General features: G+C 29.4%; 1 protein-coding gene across 1 annotated transcript in view; it reads left to right on the top strand.

The window, feature by feature from the left end:
* The first annotated feature begins 1,218 nt into the window (after positions 1-1,218).
* mas (trypsin-like serine protease domain-containing protein masquerade) overlaps positions 1,219-23,225 on the top strand; it is a 68,558-nt gene continuing 46,551 nt past the window's right edge. Inside the window, exons 1-2 of the mRNA XM_011068023.2 lie at positions 1,219-3,137; positions 20,446-20,753. Of these exons, the coding sequence (XP_011066325.1) occupies positions 3,035-3,137; positions 20,446-20,753 (411 nt within the window). The 5' untranslated portion in view covers positions 1,219-3,034. The remainder of the gene's footprint in view (positions 3,138-20,445; positions 20,754-23,225) is intronic.

Genomic DNA, 23,225 nt, shown 5'->3' with positions numbered 1-23,225 from the left:
GTTATATGCGGTAAATACACCTTATAGGACTCTATCCTAATGTGCAGATGTTAAGACTGACTTTTTAGTCTTCCTCAACGTAATGTAAGCTAAATTAATAATAAGCTGTTCCTAACTCATAATGTAAATAACGCAAATATTGAAACACGTAATTCATAATAAGATATAATTGTTGCGCATTAGAAACGCACAGATTTTTGCAATACGATCATCGTGCTAATACGAAGAAGTAAGTTTACACGAAAAAATAACGGAAAATCCAGCAGCAAGGTTTGTTTTTTGTATGAACTCACTTCTTCGTGGTGATCATATTGCAAAAATCGGTACGTTTTTAAGGATATTTTGTATATTATATTTTCAAAATGATAACAAAATTATGAAAAAAATACAGATTATAATTAAAAATAATATGTCAAATTTAGTGACGGTTTACTATCTGGATCATAAGTTATTTTAATAAATAGTAGTATTTTTTAAATATGTGCTGATACTTGAATAAAAATGTATGAAAATATTATACAATAAGATAAATGACAAAAATTTCAATTTTTTAATATACTTACATAATGTATTCAAGCTTATTCATATATAGTTACATTGCAATATATGAACTAGTTGTCCAGTAAATGAACAAAATATTTATTTGTTCTATATCTTTGTAACTAAACAGTGAATCGCAATGCATAATTTACTTTGAATATTTAAAGAACTTACAAAAAATTTAAATTTTTGTTATCATTTTAAAATTTTAATTTTTAACAATAAATATAATAATAAATGCAATCTTATTCACATAACTTTCATATGTATTATATACAGTTAATTTGAAGTGTAAGTATTAAACACATTTCCAAATTAATTTTTTTGCAGGGACTGTACGTGTGATACATCCTTAATGCGTGACAATTATATTTTATTATGAATTACATGTTTTAGTATTTCGTTTATATTATGAGTTAGGAATAGATTCATTGTTAATTTAATTTATATTGCATTGAAGGACTGAAAATGTCAGTTAAAACGCATGCATATTAATTTTTTCACAATAAATAATTTTTACGCACCATTAATTGCGTTAGCTCTTTATTAGCTTCTTTCTTTGTTTTATTAGATTTATTCTTAGAGCCGTTGAAATATATTTATTTATATTCTATTTTGTATTTAATATTCAAGGAATGAAATTAAAATTCTACATATTTTTTTATTATTATAACATCAGTACATTTATCAAACTTTTTTTATTTTCTTTTTATTCTAAATATTATCTGAGATACTGTCTGAGAATAAGACTACCTAATCAATGTTATTTAAAAAAAGTCAAGCAAGAATTTATATATACATAAACTATGAAAGTATCGATAAAGGATTTATTCGAATAAGCTAAATATATTATAAGTGCTGTTTTTAATTCAATTATGTATCCTTTTCAAAATGGTCTGAAGAAACCGGTTGCTTCTTTCTTTTAATATTTTTCATTGTCTTTTTCCCAGTGGCACGAGATAGTTTTAGCTAATGGATACTTTAAGCATCAATTTGATAATCATTACGTCTAGATAGTTCTTATGAAATCTTATCAGAAATTTATGCTATAATTATAGAACGATGCCACCTTGTGCAATGTGCGATCAATTCTAGAGGAAAATATCGTACGGTATCTCGTACATTTACGGGTAAAGTACCGCTAGTCGTACACAGGCACGCATGCATACGCGTTTGTATGAATGTGCGTATACTCGTGCATGCGCGGGCGTGGATATTTATACCGATACAAGCGCACATGGTACACACGGATGTGTGGAAAGGAAAGAGGGAACAACGGAAGAGAATAGCTAGAAAGGAGAACAGGACAGAGAAGGAAAGAGGAAGAAGAGCATAAAACGAGAAAAATAGAAAAAAGAGTGAGATTCGGTCGCGCGGAGGAAAGCGGGAAGATCAGAGGGGACGTGGACTGGGACTATGCCATGTATTCATACACAGTGTATCCAAGAGAAATACTCAGATGATCAGTTCATAGTATTGAGGAAGAAACGAAGAATGCACAAGAGAGAGCAGGGACGGATTGTCCGATATTAATGTTAAATCTTCCTACATAGACTCGAATCGTGAATGCAATTATTTATTATAATGAAAAATTAAAGAGGACGTCTTATATCAAAAGTTTTATATTAAAAGTAGTTACAATCAGTATTGCATTTAAAATGGCATCTTCAAATTTTTCACAAGTATAGCCTTTGCTATAAATATAAATCTACAAATTGAAGTAAATGTTTTATATATAATAAAACATTAATTTAAAATAATTTATTGAAAAATAATATTTATATAACATTTAATATTTTTTAATATTTTATTAGTTTTCTTTTGGCTTTTATTATCGCTTTTTCCACAAAAATACAATACATTAAGAGTGAGATACATTTATACTTCTGACAAAAAGCTGCATTTAGAATTCCGCAAATAGCGTACTAATTAGTTGATTAACTGAGGTATTAATTGAATCTTTCTTTTCTATGCGTTGCTTATTCCGTAAGCAATAACCTAAATCGCTGATCTCATCCATCGCAATGCTTTGTAAGAGTGAAAAAAGCAACAGAAGTCACAGTTAGCACCGCTCCTGTCAACAACCCTATCCCCTCCAGATAACATTTACAAAGCCGGTCAATCATCGTTCTATCTCATTTCTTCCTTTCTTTTTCTTTCTCCTTGTTTCACTTACCTTCATGGGCCGTCATTGGTGCAGAAGTGGGGATCCGCACACTCTGACCCACAAGTAGGCCTTGATCTCTACCCAGTCAGTGTCCATCAAACGAGTCGAAGCAAACGATGTGGGTATGCATGGTGCAACATTGTAAACGTCGTTGAACTCTCTCGTCAGTGAAGAAAAATAGTTTGACACGCACGTGATCGGAACCGTGCAAACGGGACAGTGCACCAATCTTGGTGACTTTCTTCTCTCTTTCTCTTTCTTTTTTCTTTCTTCTTTCTTGTTTTCCCCTATCAAGAAACAAACGGAGACAGCACAGGGAGGTTGAAGATGATACTGAGAACTGCCCCCGATGGCATTGTCCTTCTGCTCGCGCTCATCGGGTTAGTTGGCGGGCAGGATGATGATTCTTTGGCCAGTACCTTTCTGTCAGGTAAAAATTCTTTGATTGGCTGATGTCCACTTTTATCAATGTAGATTAACTTTAATCGGTTTAATTCCTTTATTCTTTATTTTTTTTTTAATTTTTTGAAGAAGGAAATAAAAAGTAATTTAAATTAAGATTAAATCTAAGATTTATAATCATATTGTAAATCGAATAACTGAAAACTGAAGACACAAGCAATGTTCTTATAAAAGTTTACTGTTATGAAAGTTTAATTCTTATAAAAGTTTACTATCTTAAAAAAGACTGTTACGTTTAATAAAATTATGATACTATTAGCATTGCGTCCGATGAGAAAAGCTTTGTTGTGTTTATACGGATGTTTTAGCTTACACATCCGTAAATATCTCTTTATTATTATTACACTTATATGAAATTGTCACTTCTACCACTCATTTCTAAAAAGACTTGTCATAAATATATATGATTCTCATTAAATAATAATAAATTTTAATTATACACTTATCAGAGTCCGACCGAAACTTTTGCCGAAACTAAACTGAAACATTCGGCTACATGTTAATTTCAACCGAAACCGAAATTTAAAAAATAGGAATTCTATAAGGACCATATGTATAGATCTCATCATTTTTTCATAAATATCATCATTTAATTGAAACAATAATTAAATTTTAGCCAAAATTGAAAACCGAAATTTCGGTTATGTGTCAATTTTGATCAAAAAATATTAAAATACTTCTTCAATAAACATCATAATTTATTTATTGAAACAATAATTACACATATTAAAAGTAATATTTATAAAGAAGAGGTACATGGTTTCAGTCGAAACTGACACGCAATGAATTTCGTTTTCAGTTTCAATAGAAGTTTCGGTCGAACTCTACCACTTATATACATATATAATGTCCGCTAAAAGGGGCCAGCTGAATATCTCGGAAAACATGCATTTTTTTAGAAAAATGTTTTAAATAAAAATTATAGAGTTTAAAAAAAAATGTTATTCAGGACATGATTCCGAACAACGTTTAAGAGGTTTTAGTCGGTCGGACATCTTGGGTAATAATATTAGTAATGGCGGTAATTATAAAATATTAGTAATTATTACAATTTTCAAGTCTTATAATTTGAAAAATACTTAATGAAAATTTACTGAATGAACTTTATTGTAGCGTTTTGAAAAGTTTTTGACATCAGCTATTAGATTCTGTAATCAACAATAAGGTATCCAATTTAAAAAAATCAATGACCTTGACTTGACATTGGTGATTGTACCCAAGGTCAAACTGATGAGATCATTAAATAGATCTTTTTAAACTTTACAATTTTTGTGTAAAACATTTTTCTCAAAAATACATGCTTTTCGATATTGAGCTGGCCCGGAACTTTTAGCAGGCACTATATAATAATATACATTACCATCAATAATGCAACATATAATGTAAGATTCTTAGAATGATATTTGCACTATCGGTACTAACTATTATTTAACAAATACTTGTGCGCGCGCGCATATGTGTGTGTATGTGTGTGTGTGTGTGTGTGTGTGTGTGTGTGTGTGTGTGTGCGTGCGCGCACGCACGCGCAATAAATATAGTATGTGAATAATATCGCGTCGTTAAAATAAACTATTTGAAATGAAATGTGTATTTCAGTCACTTTCCAATTTTGTTAAATCGCATCGAATTGAGTTGGTTTTTTCTCTCCTAATTGTTAGTGGCGCGATTTTTGTGTATGCGATGCACGTAATATATAACCGACAAAAAGTTATCCGGTGGCAGCAGCGGCCTCGAGAAATAGAAATTCGCGTGCGCCAATGGTACGCATTTATAGGTAGAATCTGGAAGAATGGACTGTGTTCCACTTTTAGGAGTTGTGTAGCGGATGACGGTTGATTCACTGGAGGTAACAAGGCCGTTACTGACATAAACTTTAAAAACTAAGAAAGAAGCGACGCGATTATCTTCTAGGCTGGGGTTTTTACCTTTTACTCAATTTATTTATTATTCACAGAGTCAAATCTCCAGTCAACCTGATTTTTTGCTACCGTTATTAAAAACAAAATTAGTCATTGTCGTTTCCACTCAGGAGATGATATATTTTAATGTTTCTTATTTAATACTATATAAAAATTTTTTATAAATCCTATGTGTCTTGAGTTAAAAAAATTAAAAAGATCTTTCTAGCTTGGAGAACTTTTAAAAGTTATTGAGTTTTATTTAAATTATTTACTGCTCTCCAATAATACAGAGTTACAAAATATTGTAACTATGTATAAAGAAAGTCGAGCGACTAAGAGCACTTAACACGATAATTAGTACGAAATAATAAAGTTCTTTTTTTGATAGGATTCTTCTCGCTGTACCCTTTGATTATTCACCTATCATTTTTATTCTGAAATTAGTTATTGACATCACTGAAAATGACTGAAGTCGAAATGTAATCATGTAAGATCTCTAAAATACAGACCTTTATTATTACGCATTAATTACCGCATTATTAAATGCTCTCGATGTCGCCCGACATTCTACTTTCTTCATTGTTATTATTACGAGAGCCCGAATTTTTATTTTATTTTATTGTAACTATGCTTATAAAAAAATGTAAAATGTGAGATCAGATTTTCCAAATCATAAACACAAATTGATTTAGTTTGAATGCGAAAAATATCATCAAAAGATCAGTCAATTTTTTAAAATAATGGAGAGTTAATTCCTTAAAGCGTAGGGATTTCCTGAGCGAGCGAAAGGTTTACCAAAATTACAAAAATTGATCCTAATTAAGACTTGTGTGTATTCCTAAACTTGCATACATGTGCAAGTGTTTGCGATAAAAATGACATGATTTTGCGTCTCGATTTAACAATATTTACACCAATACAAATAATGTTTTATATTAAATATTCGCATTGGAATTAAATATTTTAACTTAAATAAGTATATATTTCAATTAGAAACATATTAGGTGTTGGAATTAATTCGTAGCGTTTTACAAGTGATGGGAAGTACTTTCATTAATGTATTTTTTAATGCTCATGTGAAATAAATAACATTCTTTCATTAAAAAACGCTACGAATTAATTCCAACACCTAATATTTTATAGAAATATATTTTATTTTATTTTATTATTATCTGAATAAAGAATATTATTATTATTATTATCCGAATATTATTATTATTTGAATAAAAAAATATCATTATTTTTTAAACAATTAAATATACAATATATATAGCATTTTAGAAAAAATATTTACTTAAAAATAAGAAATTGTTTATTATAATGAAAAAAATGTGTTTTTTTATACAAGCCTATAGAGATAGAGTATAGACTAAAGGAAAACATAATCTACACACACACACACACACACACACACACACACACACACACACACACGACATTTAGGCTGCGAAACTTAAATTGGATACTTGGGCTGCGTTCTAAAATTCACTGCCAACAAAATCTATAGTTTATGTTACATGCACTATAAAATTTCAGTACTGACAGTAAATTTTGAAACACAGCCTTAGTTACACAGCTTGGCGCAGTAAATGTTTCTGCATTCTGAGGATCGGTATTCATAGTTCAGTTTTTCAAGACTGTCTGACTTAAAATACTAATACCTTCTGATTAAGTGACTGATTGAATATCGAATTCGTAAATAACCGTGCGATAAACACATGTTATAACAGCCTATTAGGTTTATCACTCCGGTATCTTAGATTCGAATTCCATTGATGCGTTTTCGAAAATTATAAAACTGTAAAAGCGATTATAATTAATAAATTATGTGAAATACGTTGTTGTGACATATACGTAAAATACCGTTTAAAAAATACTAAATTTATTTAGTAAATTAAGGATGTACAATCGATCACTTGCGGGATAGATGGTGAGGAGGGTACGCTATTGTTCTACATTGGTAATACTAACCTAATGGATGAAATCTTTTAATAATAAGAAAGGCTAATTTATGATTTATTAAAATTAAAAGATAAAATTGATTGCTAATTTTTAATTATGAATCATAATAGTAATAATCTATTATTAGAAAATGCAAGTAATTATTTAATTTTTATATTTAATTTTTATATTTCATGATTGTCGGTAATTTGACAAATGTTACATGTTCTGAAAATGAGGTTGGCATTCCTACTCGAGTTGCGTATATATTAGTAATTGATTAATGCCACTAGTAATTGACTAGTGCCACTAGTAATTGACAATTAATTGAGATTAAAATATTTCATATACGTATTTTACAGCTAAAAATATAACAATAGGTTATAAGCAAGCACATATATTTAATCACACATGTGTCACAAGAGAAGCAAGCCGCAAATCTGGAAATGGATTATTAGTGAAATTATTTGATTATTCAGTCGTAGTTTTTCGTGAGAAGAGGTACTATTAGATTATTGGGAAAACTATTCAGATAAATATTGAAAAAATTAATTAATTCAGTGTTACTCTTAAAATATTAGTTTAGCATCATATTTCAGAATATACATGACAAAATTATGATAAAAAAAAGATTTTATATTATATCTAGTCAGTATATCATATCTAGTCAACAGATATTGTCAAAAAGATATTGTCACGTATATGTAAAATATACGTGAGTATTTAGTTTCATAAACGAATCTAAAAAATTTTAGTTTAATTTCTCCAACGAATAGTTTGACACACAAGGATGAATATTGCAAATACTTTAATTACTGATATGGCGTTATAATCTCTGATTATAGACTTAATGAATTATGCAATAATTAGGCGCAGTTTATTTAAATAGTTATTATTATGAATGTAGTTCTAACTATTGAAAGCCAGTAATCATTCATATACATAACTATTAAAATAGTGCGCTGTAATGATCATTACGGATAATCTGATTAGAAAATCAATAATCACTGAGTAGTTAAGAATTATTGAGAAATGATTATTGCAAATAATCCGACTAGTGGAATCAATAATCACTCCGATAAAAACTATTGGGAAGTAATTATTGTGAATAATCCGATTATTGGATAATAAATACTCACCCTAATAAAAAGCGAATAATCATTATTAAAATCCAATAGTGATTATTGGTTTTCCAAATAGTTCATTTCCGTAAAGGTAATATCGAAAGTCAACAGCGTTGCCAAGTTTTCCGCTATATTTCCGTTATATTTCTTTAGTTGCTCAAATAGGCATGCTTTCATCAGTTTTTTGTTTTTATACAAATAAATTACTCAATGAATAGAGTTAATTTTTACAACAGGATGTAAAAAAAGGTTTTATAATTACGGATATGATTTTTATGTGAATCGAAGCATTTTAAAAGTAAGTAATTATGTAATATATCAGTTGTTTAATGTATTTGTCATAAGACATCTTGCATAAAACTTTAATTATAGCTCTTTCTTTTTTAAAAATTACTTTCAATCGGTTTGAAATTTTAATATTAGGGTTTGGCACGATTTGCACTTCTCGACCGATTTTTGACTCGGCTCCGCCTTCCGCTTCTCCTCTCACCTCATCATTTTGCAGTCCAAATGTCACTTAGCAGGGTTATGGTCCAGAGGTTGAAGTTCAAATGGGGTCCTCTTTACTCAGAAGAATAATTCGATAATGATTCTGTTACTAAAAAAACCCCCTGTTTTTCATCCAATTTTAATATATAAATAATATATAAACATGTTTTCCATTTTTTATTTAACGAGTATGATTGTTCCTAAAACGATTTTTGTCTTCTTAACTTTTAATCTTCTTAACTCAAGATTTATTTAAGCAAAAGATACTTTATTGTAGAGTTTTGGAAAGCTCTTAACATCGGCTATTAGATTCTAGAATAAAAAGTAAGATGTTTTATTAAAAAAAATCGATGTGATCTTGATCTGATCTTGGCAAAGCCATCTAAAGTCAAACTGATATGATCAATAAATAGATCTGTTTAAACCCTACGACTTTGGTCTAAACATATTTTTGATATTCTAAACATATTTCGGATCTTATCCTGCGGAGATAAAAAGAGTGGACTGAGATACCCTGTATATGAGTGCATTCATTTACGCAACAGTTAGCACATCTATATTTATCCTTATTATTTACACAATGTTAAAGAATAAAATAATACAGTTACATTAATTGCTGCGTAAACGAATGTACCCAAAATGTACGTTCACATTTAAAAAACATAGAAATGTGTCTTTTTTCATTGAATATTGTATTTTATTGTACAAGGAATGGAAAATTAAAAATTTTAATTATTTATTTGCATTCGATTATTTACTTTTATCAATAAAATATAATTTTAAGCTAAGACTAAGGGGCTCCCTAAAAAGATGGGATCCGGGGCTACATCCTCCTCAGTCCCCCTTTCCCCCCCTTAAGCCAGGGGTGACGTTTAGGAGTGTATAACGCTCGTACACTGTTAGAAATATTCTTAAATTTTATTAATTTTTAAGTTACACAATTTGAATTTAATTTCATGATATTACATTAAATTTAATGTATTTACAACTAAAAAGTATATTTGTGTACATAAAATTTAATGTATTTTTCATAAAAATTTATGAAATTTAATGTTTTCATAAAATTTTATTAAAAGTACATTAAATTTCATGAATTTCAATAAATTTACTCAGTTATGCCCCACGGAGAGAAGCGCGTATTTCAAATGTAAAATTTTAATTGAAAATGCTATATTTATGTTGAAAATTAATTATATAAATTAAATTGGAAAACATTAATAACAATGGATGGTAGTAAATAATGGTAGTAAGCGATAGTCGAAGCTGAATCCCCATTTCGACAAATTTTATTAAAATGGCTTAATTTTACTAATTGGCTACCTATCCAAGATACACTGTAAGTGTGTCAGCTGATACTTGGCGTTATGTTACATTTGAATTTTCGTGGAGCATAACTGATTGACTCACTGCTCCCCACTACTTTGGACGACTGCGCATCCACGGAAACGCTTCACTTTATATCATTCCAATATGATTTTATGCATGAGCGCCCAAAGGATGGACTTCATATCTACGATCGTCATACTTTCAAGTATTGAGAGGCATTTCGACTGCGCGCAGAGCGATGAAGTGAAAAGAATGCGGAGCTAAGTCGAAAATCGGCTGAGAAGTGCAAATCGTGCCGAGCTTTAATACAATACTAGTTTCGTTTTAAATAATATTCTGTGTAATTTTTAAATAGATCGAAGCATTTTGATTTTTTGATTGTATCTCCTTAAATAAACATAACTCTATTTTTTCATTAAAAAAATGATTTTTTAAAATTAAACTAATTTATTTGATCAAATAGCTTTTTTGTACTAACATTTACAATTCTTCCAATAAAAATAGATATTTTAAAAATTGAATTAAAAATTTTTCTATTGCATAAATATGTTTGCTTTGTATTTTTACATCATCTTTTAATTTACAATAGTCACTGAGAGATCCAAATAAAATTGTCATTGCTTATATTAAAAAAAAATTATTTTTTTAATGAATTAAAATTTTTTTGAAATTATGATTAATATTTTTTTTATGCTTCTAAATTTTTCCGAAAATTGATCAAAACTGCTTATATTCTATTTGCACACATTTTTAATAAACTTTTTGTTAAAATTGCTAAAGAAATTATTTTTATTCTGAAATAATAATAAATTACAGCATGAATATATATAAATTATATATAAATTAAATATAAATTAATATATAAACTAATAAATTATATAAATTATATAAATATATTATATTGTATATTATGTTAATGTTACATAAATAATATAATAACGATATTAAATATAATACAATATAAATTTAACATATACTATTCAACAAAAAAATAGGGAATACTTTAGAACACCGTAATTTGATGAAAAATTATCGCAGACAAAAAATCAAAAAAGCATTTGAAAGCTTGAAATCTTTACTTTCGAAATCGGTAATTGATATTTCAATCTGATTCTTTGTTGCATTTTATTGCATTTTTGTGTAAATTTTATTTCACGCCATAGATCTTCGTACAAATTGTAAAAATTTTTCAGATTTGACGGTATTCATTTGTATCCGTACATCGCTATAAAGAATCAATCAGATTGAAATATCAATTACCGATTTTAAAAGTAAAGATTTCAAGCTTTTAAATGCTTTTTTGATTTTTTGTTTACAATAATTTTTTAACGAGTTATAGTGTTCTGAATATTATGCAATTTTGAGCGTATTCTAAAGTGTTCTTTATTTTTTGTTGAGTATATGAGAAACAATATATTTTATTTGAAACGTAATTTTGTCATAGCAGTCCATTTACAGCATATTTACTTTTTTTTTCTTTATAAATTTTTTACTTCAGATTTTTTAGATTATTGCAATCAACAATCAATATATATATATTATTTATCAGTCAGTCTATCATGAAATATAGGTTTTTTTTTTAGAAGGAAAGTGTAATTCTAATTTCTCTTTCAATGAAAATTACAATTAAATATCGACATTTTAAAATTAAAAAAATTGTAGTTTAATTGACTTTTCGGAGTTTGGAAATACTGTTTGGAAATATTTCATTATTTTTTATATCGTTTTTCATTAATCTTAGAGAATGTTTTTTTGGTAAAAGTATAGATTAGGGAACTAAGCTCCAATGGCCTTAATTTTGACATTTGTCATTAAGGTCATGATCTAGAGTGACTTCCAACAGATTTTAGTCGTCGCTCGTTATCTGTTAAAATATTACTAACAAAATAAATTTAAGAAATAATATCTCCTTTCTACTATGAAACAAAAATTCTCTGTTATAAAATAAATTTTCTGTTTTAAAAACGAAAATATTTTTTTTAAATATTATTTTTTTATATAATATTCGTTAACTAAAACAGTTGTTGGAGTTGGAGGTCACTCAAGATCATGACCTTGACAGCAAGATTTATGTCAAGATCAATGTCATTGGAGCTTGGTTCCCTAACCCATACCTTTATTTCTCATAAAATTATTAATTGCGTTCATGAAGAATTCAGTCGCAAGCGCAACTCTACATAATCGTTTATCACCAAGTCTGAAATGAAGTCGCGGCGTTAGACGAAAGACATACGATGTCGGAGACAGATGTACATGCGGTCTGAGTCAAACTGCTCATTAACTACCGTTATGTTTGTTTGGTCCGTTATGCCTACCAAAGTGAAATCAACCGAGGGGGTATTATCCAGATAGATTTCTTGGCGGGATCTGCAGGCCTATTTTGTAACGCAGTTAAGTTTTATTACCGTTGTAACGCCTCTGTAGTGGCATTCTACTAACTCGTTATGTACTCATAACGACAGTTGCGCTAATATTTTATATAGTAAAAAAGCTGCGTAAATGTTATTATATACACATAACGATTGTATAATAAGTTACAGAATACAAACTCTGCATAGCTTTTTTTATCATGGTAAAGAGTTATGCAATGGCGTTAACAATAATAAAATTTGCATTATGTACATTACTCAACAAAAAATAGGGAACACTGTTGAACACGCTCAAAATTGTGTAAAATATTCAGAACACCGTATCTGGATGAAAATCACAGACAAAAAATCAAAAAAGCATTTATTCACCGAGTTATTGAACGTTGAAACAAAAGTGATCATCTTTGCTTCAGTATTCAATAATTTGGTAAAAAAAATCGTACAGTACTCAATAAAAAAAGCAAATTGAAGATAAAGATTCATTCTTTTGAATGTTGTAAACCGCATTTTTGTGTGATGTTTACTTCATGCCATAGACCTTTGTAAAGTTTTTTAAAGATTTGTCGGGTATCCATTTGTGTCCGTATATCTTCATAAAAGATCAGTCAGATTGAAATTATTAGCTACAATAATACAATAAATGTAAAATTTCATTTTTTCTATAATTTAGCATGAAACTGTTTTTTTTTGTGTATGCATTGTAAAAATGCTACTTAAATTTAAAACTATAAGTTACTTTTAAGTAAAAGTATTTTCACATATATTTTACTATTAATACGTATTTTTATTTTAAAAAAACCTGAAAAAGAAAATTTCCAGTCATATTTAGGTAATTTTCCGATCATAAACATGTAATTTCCATGTAAAATTACATGCTTTTTTTTCAGTGCATAGATGTCGAAAGTTATAAGCGTAAATACAATTTAATGTATATATAATTATAAATTTAGACAGATTGAATAAAAATCAATACAACACAGATTTCCAAGGGACGTTCCCTGAGAACATCTTAACGTCCTGACAATGTTCCCAGAAAGATATCTGGACTGTAAAGTGTGCTGTCTTGGAATTGCCTCGGTGAAAATTTTTTTTATTTGATATCAACAACTGGCGTCAAGATAAATCCCATACCAAATTAAATAAAGAATATAATCCAAGCAATACCATTTTTATACAATTTTTATACAATGAAACCTAAATATATATATCTTTGCATTCCTATTGAAGGATCTTCCTATTTCAATCCAAATACATAGTTTTAATTCCTCTTAAAAGAAATTATTATATCATAATTCATTCAAAGATATTTTCTCTTCGAACCAAAATAATAATAAATTATTTTTCCTTCAAAACATTATTATATCACAAAATTGCGTTATCTCGTTAAATTTAAGTGTTACTAAAAAAATTAAAGAACTAATAATAAACAATAATGAACTCCTCGATATTTAAATGATACAAAATAACATAAAGGGCTATAAGAAATCGGCGCGGAAGGAATCAGTACGCAAAGATTTTCTCGTAATTAAAAAATTACAGTATTCTAATTTTATTAATATAAGTAAAACAATAAAACATATAACCATTTCGGCTTAAGTTTGAGCCATCCTCAGCGCATAAAATACAAATTAAAAATAAAGACGCATTAGCACGCATGTAAAGATTTAATTATTATTAACCAATTGTATTATCGTCACATTATCAAATCTTCTAAGATCTTCTTCCTGCAATGATGCCAGTATTAGGATGTTAAAACGAAATCTTTATTGCACTCAAATAAATTTCTAGATCATATGGACAGGATTGTTCAATTCCATACTATAACATATACGATGATGGAAAAAATCTAGCAATTTTTCCAATCAATCAGAGATGCATTAACATAAATAACTTAAATCTTACATTGCAGCAAAAGATCAAATTAATTATCGTTGTACATTTCGATGATCTTCAACATTGGGATGAGGAATTTCGAGTTAATATTTTATAATAGTCAAAATTGAAATGCCAGAAGATAACGCATTACCGATCACGTGGCCGCATTTTAATGAACTTTTAGTATATTATTCTCCATGCAAAATAAGCGACAAGTATTTTTCTATACGTGCCTATACGCACTTTTAAGAGCGAAACTCCCCTTGGAAAAAAAATTGATTTTTCTCTTTCAAAGTAAATATCACCGGAACTGTAAGAGATAGAAAAAAATTTTCAGAATAAAAATTGAATGGCTTCAAGAATACTTAGAACTATAATTAAAAAAAAAATTTTTTTATTATTTATTTATAATAAAAATTATTTTTTTATAAAGAAAAAAAAACGTATGAAAAGATGAGCATAAAAAAATCACAGCACAAGTTATAGTTTGTGATATTTAATTATCATTACATTAATAAAAACATTAGACGTTTCGACTCCATCCTCAGTAAATTCACAATATTCTTAAAACGTAGAGTTACATATAGCTGACATTAAATTCAACCGTCGTATGATTATATATAATATGTTCTTTCATAAGTGAAGCTGCCTCGTACAATAATATTGCACCGCCAATAAGAAAAAAAAAGTTTATTATAATTCTAAAGTATTCTTAATATCATTCAATTTTCATTCAGAATTTTTTTTTTATTTTTTATAGTTCTGGCGATATTCGCTTCGAAAGAAAAAAATCAATTTTTTTTCAAAGGGTGTTTTTCTTAAAAATGCATATGGACATATAAAAAAATGTGTCACTTATTTTTGTTTGGAGAATAATATACTAAAAGCTCATTAAAATTGGAGGGACAGTTGGATCCCTTTTCTGTTAGTAAATTAAATACTTGGCTTCTTTTGAGTTATGAGTATTGAGTTTATACTATTTATAGCGTGCAGGCATAACCTGAAATTTAAATTTTTGTATAGATGCTCGTCAAACATCCTGGGATCGCACAGGAAGTTTGACTTCCTCTCTTTAATACGTCATCTTTAATACGTTACTACCACCCATTCCACTCGGTTCCTCGAGTTTTTCCATCCTTTCAGGTGAATAGAGTAGGAATCTGAACGTTCCACTTAAGCGCCAATAAAGGCACTAAAAAGGAATCTGAACGCTTTCTAGCTGCATCCGGGTGGGGAATCTAAACGCAGCCCTGATGGGAATTAGATCATGCCTCAACAAGCAACTAAGTAACAAAATAATCATCTCATCCTTGATTGGGCTTGCGATTGAATGTTCAATATTATTATTATTATTGGCTAAACTAATATAATATATACTAATATAATATTATTAAAATCATTATTATTATTGCTATTTATATTATTAGGTGTTGGAATTAATTCGTAGCGTTTTACAAGTGATGGGAAGTACTTTCATTAATGTATTTTTTAATGCTCATGTGAAATAAGTAACATTCTTTCATTAAAAAACGCTACGAATTAATTCCAACACCTAATAGTATTATTATTACTATTTGTATTATTATTATTATTCAAATTTATTAAGAATTTATGGTAGATTTCGCCTAGGAGCCCGCTGACTTCTTTGACGTTTAGCTGCGCACCGAAAAAGATGGGAGTGTGGTGGCCGGTATGAGATTTAAGAAATAAACCAATAAGAAAAAGAAATTGTTTTTATATTAGGTTCTGCATTAAAATGGAAATAGAAGGAAAATGCGAGGATTTAGCAGGTAAATGGAAGAATGGGGAAGTTAAGGTAGCGGATATAGAATTTATCCAGTAATTCGATGAATATTGAAGAACGAGAACGATAGGTGATCTATCGAACTCGAGGGAACGGTGGAAATAAAGAGTTAAAAGGAATAATGCAGAGGCTGGAAAGGAATGATTAAAATATAATAATAACGATCGATGTATAACGCAGTGTAAGAAAAGAAAAAAAAGGAAAAAAAAACAAAGGGCAGAAATGAGTGACTCACTTTTTGAAGCCCCGCTCGGATAAATGAAGCGGCGTTTTTCGGGCTGACTCTGAGTTTGCCTCGAAGGGATGACTGTTTTAAAATGATGGCTTGAAGAAAAGTGTATGTTGGGCACAAATGTTGGATGAATTATTGCACTTAAGCTTACTGAACGACTGAACAATTGCTAATAAAACTTTCTATTTTTCATTACATATCTTATAGCTTACCATGAGAGCTTTTCAAAACATAATAAAAAATATTTTTTATTAAATACATTATAAGACTTGAAAATTACAGTACCGTCGGCATTAACATACTACATATATAAATAAAATACTACATATTTTATTAATTATTTATATTACATTATTATTAATACTACATATTTTATCAATTTTCTTATAATGAAGCTATACAATTATGTTGCTTAATTTCACAGAGATATCTATTTTTCGTTAATGTCTAATTTTTTCTACTTGTTGCTCATAATGCATGTTTAGCATCACATGGAAATATTTTCATTACGTAGCTTTTAGCTGCAGAATTAGTGCAAAATGGGGTTGCATATTCAACCATTTTGCAATTATTTTTAATAATCTTCTAATAAATCATACTAATCTTCAAGATTAGAAAAGCATATCACGACTTACTAGAAACTATCAAGTTTAGAAACTAGAGACTCTTAAGAGAAAGAAATCGTGAAAAGAACCTAACAAGAGTCTCTGTTCTTCGTGTCGCGACTCTCATTAGAGGGTCTCTAGTGTCGCCAAGAATAGGAATGGGTGGGAATGGGCTAAAATAAACTTTGGACGTTGTTTTGTGTAAAAATTATTATTGCTAGATTCGCGGTCTCTTCTTAGAATTATATCTACAGAAAAATATCATCGCCAGTTACGAACGTATGGTGTGAATGACGATAAATGAAATTCCTCTTCGAGTCTCAAAAGTTTATGATTTTTAAACTTTTACAGCAAACTTGATATCTAGTCTTTGTTTAGTCAGCCATCGATATTGCAGTTTAACCAATACAACTCCAAAGGTATGGAGTTTCTACTAGGAATTGATTTATTTATTCGTTTTATTAAAAGAAGAATCTACTACGATCCCTTGAATGGACCGTGGTCTCTACGTCTGAAATTTTATCGTCTCCAACAGTTCGTGATTGATATTTTGATATGAGGTGGAAGAAAAGGGATTAGATTATCTTTTGACTCTCTCCGTAAACTAGCGTATCGTAAGTACAGGGTTGGCCATATTCGACGGAAAGATGTTTTTTTTTTCAATCAATGGGAAATGTCGTTACTCGATCTAACATCTCTTTCCCATGATTGAAAAAAAAAACATCTTTCCGTCGAATATGGCCAACCCTGTATAGTGACTATTGAAATATTAAATGTTAAATAAACATGAAATGTTAAACAAGGACAGATCATCATCTGTCCTTCTTTAACATTTAATGTTTATTTAACATTTAATATTTATAATTTAACAAAATTAAAATATGTGAAAGATAAAGAGAGTGTCAGGAGAAAGGTGAGAACGAACCGAAGCATCGGAGGCATCCGAGCGACGTTTTCGAACACAGTCAAAATTATCACTCTAATGGTTTTGAGACAAAAGTCATCATGTAATCTTTTTTGTTGCTGAAACGGCCAGTTTGAAACGGCTGTGAAACGGCTCGTGAAAATGCACCTTAAGAACCAATCGCTTGGTGAATAAGTTGTATTCCGTAATTCATCGAAAAAAAAGTGTTGCAATCTTTCTGTAATCGGCTGTATAACTAATTTCGCGGCCGTGCTCTATTTTTAAGCCTATTCTATAATATATTTTTTATTTCCTGTTTCTTGTTGTTTGCTATTTTTTTACTTTTTTGCTTTTTATCTGGTTGTTTGTTTTCTGTTATCCGAGATAAAGTTAACGAACTTCGGAAGAAACAGGAAACAGTAACAAAAAATATAATTATTGTTAAAATGGTTACAAAGAGGGGGGGAAATAAGAAGTAAAAAGCAAGAAATAAGAAACAAAGAGCATATTGTAGAGCAGGCTTTAAAGTGAGCAATTGTGGCGGAATCCTTGCTACAGAGAGAGCTTACTCACGGATGCGTAAATACCCGGTAAGAAAAGGGTTAATAGTGTCATATATTTAAGAGAGACGTTCCTTTAATATAGTTAATTTATGGAAGCGAAAAATACATTAATAATATATAATTATTAATAATAGCGAGAAATATGTATTAATCCTTCTACGTATCCACAAGAATCATTCTTTAGTAGCCAAATAACAGATATTTTCCTTAAATAGTAAAATGGTTTTATACAATATTGCTTAATGAAATGTAATCTGATAAATGTAATCTGATAAATTCTTTGATTCGACGAAGAAGAATCCCGATAACAGTGAGTTAGCTCTCCGGTTAACTTGATTCTCATATTTATCAAGATCAAGTTTGTAATCATTCTTGACCACTTTTGTAAATATAGTCTTGCTAATGAAATTACGTATGCAGGAATGCGTTCGATGGAGCTCTGACTACGCCTGTAAACGATATACAGTTACAATTAACGGCAGCAACAGTGACAGTAATTTCATAAGAGACTTCCCTCTAATCTCGTTGCCACGAGCTATGAGGTAACATTGTCCTCGATTGACATCTGGCCCGCGACTCGCACACTCGAATCGAAAATTGTCTCTCTTCTAGATTAGAAAACCTAAGTCAGGTATAATGAACTCAGAACTTGAGACAGTTACAATTTCGATTGCCTTCACCACTTGTGCCTTCGTGACTTTTACAATGAATATCTCCATCTGATACTTTTGTTTATCTCTTCTTAATTCTTTTATAATTGCTAAGGTAATAACTATAATTGCTACGGTAATTGTGATAAATTTGTATGTTTTTTATATATAAAAAATGTATTAAGTGAGCACTAGTTAGCTCTTTTTGATTAAAAAATCTTATTAATTTAATAAACACGTGCTCTTGTTTTAATAAAGTTATTATATAAATTATAATATTTATAGTATCTATTGTTATTGAAACAAGATTATTTTGAACTGTTAGCTACTCTACATTATTTTTTTCTCCGTATATTAATGTTGATAAGAAATTTAGAATGAGTCATATTCATACAGCACAAAGCTCCAATTAAGTTTCCAGGGAGTTCATTTTGCTGAGCTTTCGGAGAGTTTATAAAATTCGACAAAATGAACTCTAAGGAAGTATTGCTGAGCTCCCAGGGAACTTATAAATTCGACTAAATAAATTCTCAAAGAGTTCATTTTGCTGAGCTCTCGGAGAGCTTAAAAAGAACTCCCTGCAAACCAAAATGAAGCTTCCAGGGAACTCTTAAAAGCGAAAATAGGAATTCCCGGAGAAATCTTTTTGAAGCTTAAATGGAAGTTACAAAACATTACTTTGAATATAAAGCGCCACTACGGTCTGAGTGTTGAGATGTTGAACTAATATATATATTCATATAAATGAATTAATGTCAGAAATAATAATTGCGTATCGATATGATTCTCGGACTTTCAACGCAATCAATCTGAATTATTAATAATCCCTCCAAATTTCCCAAATTAATTTTAAAAAACTGTAATAAACATGGCGTTTTGTATTCACTGTAATAAACATGGCGCTTTGTATTCAAAGTAATATTATTTAATCTAAACGGTCTTGTTTCCAATCTTAAAGCTTACAAAAATTTTATTTTTCTCGTGGAATTCCTTTGTGGTTATAATGCGAGTTTTTGCTTAAATTATACAAGATGAATTTGGAGAAACTTTATATAAAAGTGTACCACAAAATTTAAATTATATGTTCTGAAATATACCAGTAAAATCGTCCTGTAGAAATTTAATTTATTTCTTGTCTCCTTTAAAAAACTTTTTATACTTTAAATCTATATTATGTTTAATATATCGAATAGTTATTATTAATTTCAATTAATTAATTTCAATTAAGATTATATGACAATTTAATTTTATAGCGAATAAACCAGTTTTGAACTTTTATCTCAACCAAGTTCGAATAAATATAAATTTATATTATAAATAAAATAATATAAATTTGAAATATATCAATATATTCAAATTTGAATTGTTAAATTTGAATTAAAAAAAAAAATTTTTTTACGAATAAAAAATATGTTAATAAATTTAAATTATATGAATTTTATTTTATGTCTTTAATAGATCAAGAATGATAAGAGTGATTTATGTATATATAGGTTTTTTAAATTCTCTAACGAGTACGGCGAAGATCGCCGACTGTCCAGGAGTATGTGTGCACACGTTGGCGACGATAATGTGCGACGACGTCCTTGAAGATGTGCTGTGTCCCACGATAAGTATGCGATGCTGTCTACAGGATCCGATAAATGGTACCAGTTCGTCTGAAAATGCAATTGACGATGAGGAGCCGTCAACTTCGACCGTGTCTACGACGATCGTCAAGACCACGACGATTTCTACGACACCTGCAACAACTACGACACTCAGCACATCAACTTCCTTCACTTCGACAAAAACTATACCGGTACGTTTAGCAGATTTAGTATTAGACAAAAAAAATTAGATCATAAAAACTGTTTTATTAAAGTTCCCAGTAAACAGTAAGTTGTCTTAAAAAATGCCTTTAAGAAAACTTAAAATTTCCTCGGACGTCTGACATTTTTAACTAAAAGACGTCTTTAAAGCGTCTTTAAGACGTCTTATATCTTTTAGTAGCCTTATTACACGTCTGTCAGACGTATAATAAGACATGTAAGACATGTTTTGGACATTTTGATGACTGTCTTTCAGACAGTCCTTGTAATATCTATAAGACGTCTTTGAGACATTCTATAATGCCATTCTTCAGACGTCTTTCAGACTGCTTTTGGACATAATGATTTTTATAGATTATATTGGCCGAGTTTTGATATACACTGACAGCACTGAAAATCTATAATATGTACATAACGTAAACTATAGATTTTCGAAAATCTACAGTTCACGTTACGAATACTATAGATTTTCAGTGTTGACAATGTTTACCAGAACATGGCCATTGTTCATTCAATATTTATAAAATATTGCAATGTACACATATACGATTTAGATGGTTCGGCGTTCCGCCGGAATTGCCGGAGCAGAAAGTAATCGAAAGAATCCAATAAGTAACTAGCACGATACCAACAATACTGAAAGCACCGCGTATTTTACGTGTGATATGTTATAAATGCGTCATATCGCCAGTTCGACTTTACGAATTATTTTATAAAAATGTCTTATCTTTTGTTCTCAAATATGTCTTAAAACGATGATCTGAAAGATGATTTAAATGGATGTCTGAACGACATCTGTTGTTACATAAAAAAGGTTGTCTTTAAAACTTGACTGAAAGTCAGCTTAAAGTTGTCTTTTCAAAACAGTCTTACGGACATCTCTTTTAAGTTGTCTTTCGGAATGTCTGTAAGACATTTACGTGTTTACTGGATTATTACTAGAAAGCATATATAGAGGAAAGCCTCCTATTATGAGATAGACGCCTAACATGAGAGTGGCGTTTGTAAAACTAATAAACGCTATCTATTGGTTCCATCATGAATTTATTGCTCTTCGATTGAAAACTAGTAGAAAATTCATTATTAGATCATGCTTATATTCATTATAAAACAAGATTTTATAATAGAATTTGGATATCTTCAAGTTTTATTGAGATGAGCATTTAAACCTTGTTTATTATTTAATAAATAAATATTCGGCAATAAATTCTTCATGTAGTGATAAAGTAAGGTCGTACTAATAAAAAAATACGGGATATGTTGAATTGTTTAATAACATAAGTTAGATTTGATGATCGTAAAATGATAAAATGTGGAAATCGTAATATGAGATCCCCAGGGTATCTTAATATGAAATAACCCATGCTCCTATGTTATAGTGAAAATCATTGCTAAAGTATAAATGTTATTGTACAATAATAAAAAAGACAATCAAAATGAACATCGAGTGCCTATGTCTGCGATGCTTGATTCCAACTACCTGAACTGAGTTCTGGATACAATCTATCGCATCATTTTTCGCGCACGCTGTGTTTGTTTGTATTTTACAAACATTATAAAGTTTTTTAATTGAAATATTGATATGACTTTGCGTTTTACTATCGATTTCTCGGGACATCTCATATTAAGAGTACAATTTTTTGACTTTGCGATTTGCTCACTTTTTACATTTCTTTAATTTTCAAAAAAAATAGAATTTGAATTAAATTTTATATGACATCTTAAAGCTTATTAAATTCCCTTCAAAATGACCTATTATTTTTTAAAATTCTGCCTATAGATCTTTTATCATTTACCCAAAATGAACTCGGTATCTCATAATAGGGGCCTTTCCTCTCTCTCTCTCTCTCTCTCTCTCTCTCTCTCTCTCTCTCTCTTTCTCTTTATATATATATATATATATATATATATATATATATTATATATATATATAAAACTAAATCTCTTAAAAGTTGTTCAGCATCATGACCTGGATAACATTTGTCAAAATCAAGATCATTGGAAATTATACTTCTTATTTTCATTTTTTCGTAAAAAACAATTTTCAGTGCAAAAATGAAAATAAGAGGTACAACCTCCAATGGCCTTAATCTTGACAAATGTTATCCAAGTCATAATGTTGAACAACATTTAAGAGGTTTTAATCATCAGTCAGACATCTTGGATAGTTGACGGCCAATGTACTCGACGGTATGTATGTAGTCGATGGTACTGTAACTTTCAATTATAATTCGAAAAGTACTTAATGAAAAAATAGTTTATTATAATGTTCTGAAAAGCTTTTGAGGTAAAAGCTATAAAAATGTGTAATAAAATATGGGGAATTCTATTTAAAAAATTCAAAGTGACCTTGTCCTGACCTCGACAACGCCATTCAAGGTCAAACCTATGGTACTATCTTATATCCCCCTTGAAGTAGACAAACTTTGGTTTGAAACATTTCTGGATTTAATGCAATGTTT

Source organism: Acromyrmex echinatior, chromosome 12 (assembly GCF_024713525.1).
Source record: "Acromyrmex echinatior isolate Ae372 chromosome 12, ASM2471352v2, whole genome shotgun sequence".
Lineage (NCBI taxonomy): Eukaryota > Metazoa > Arthropoda > Insecta > Hymenoptera > Formicidae > Acromyrmex > Acromyrmex echinatior.
The sequence above is the reverse complement of the archived record's forward strand: the minus strand, read 5'-3'. Positions and strand labels throughout refer to the sequence as shown.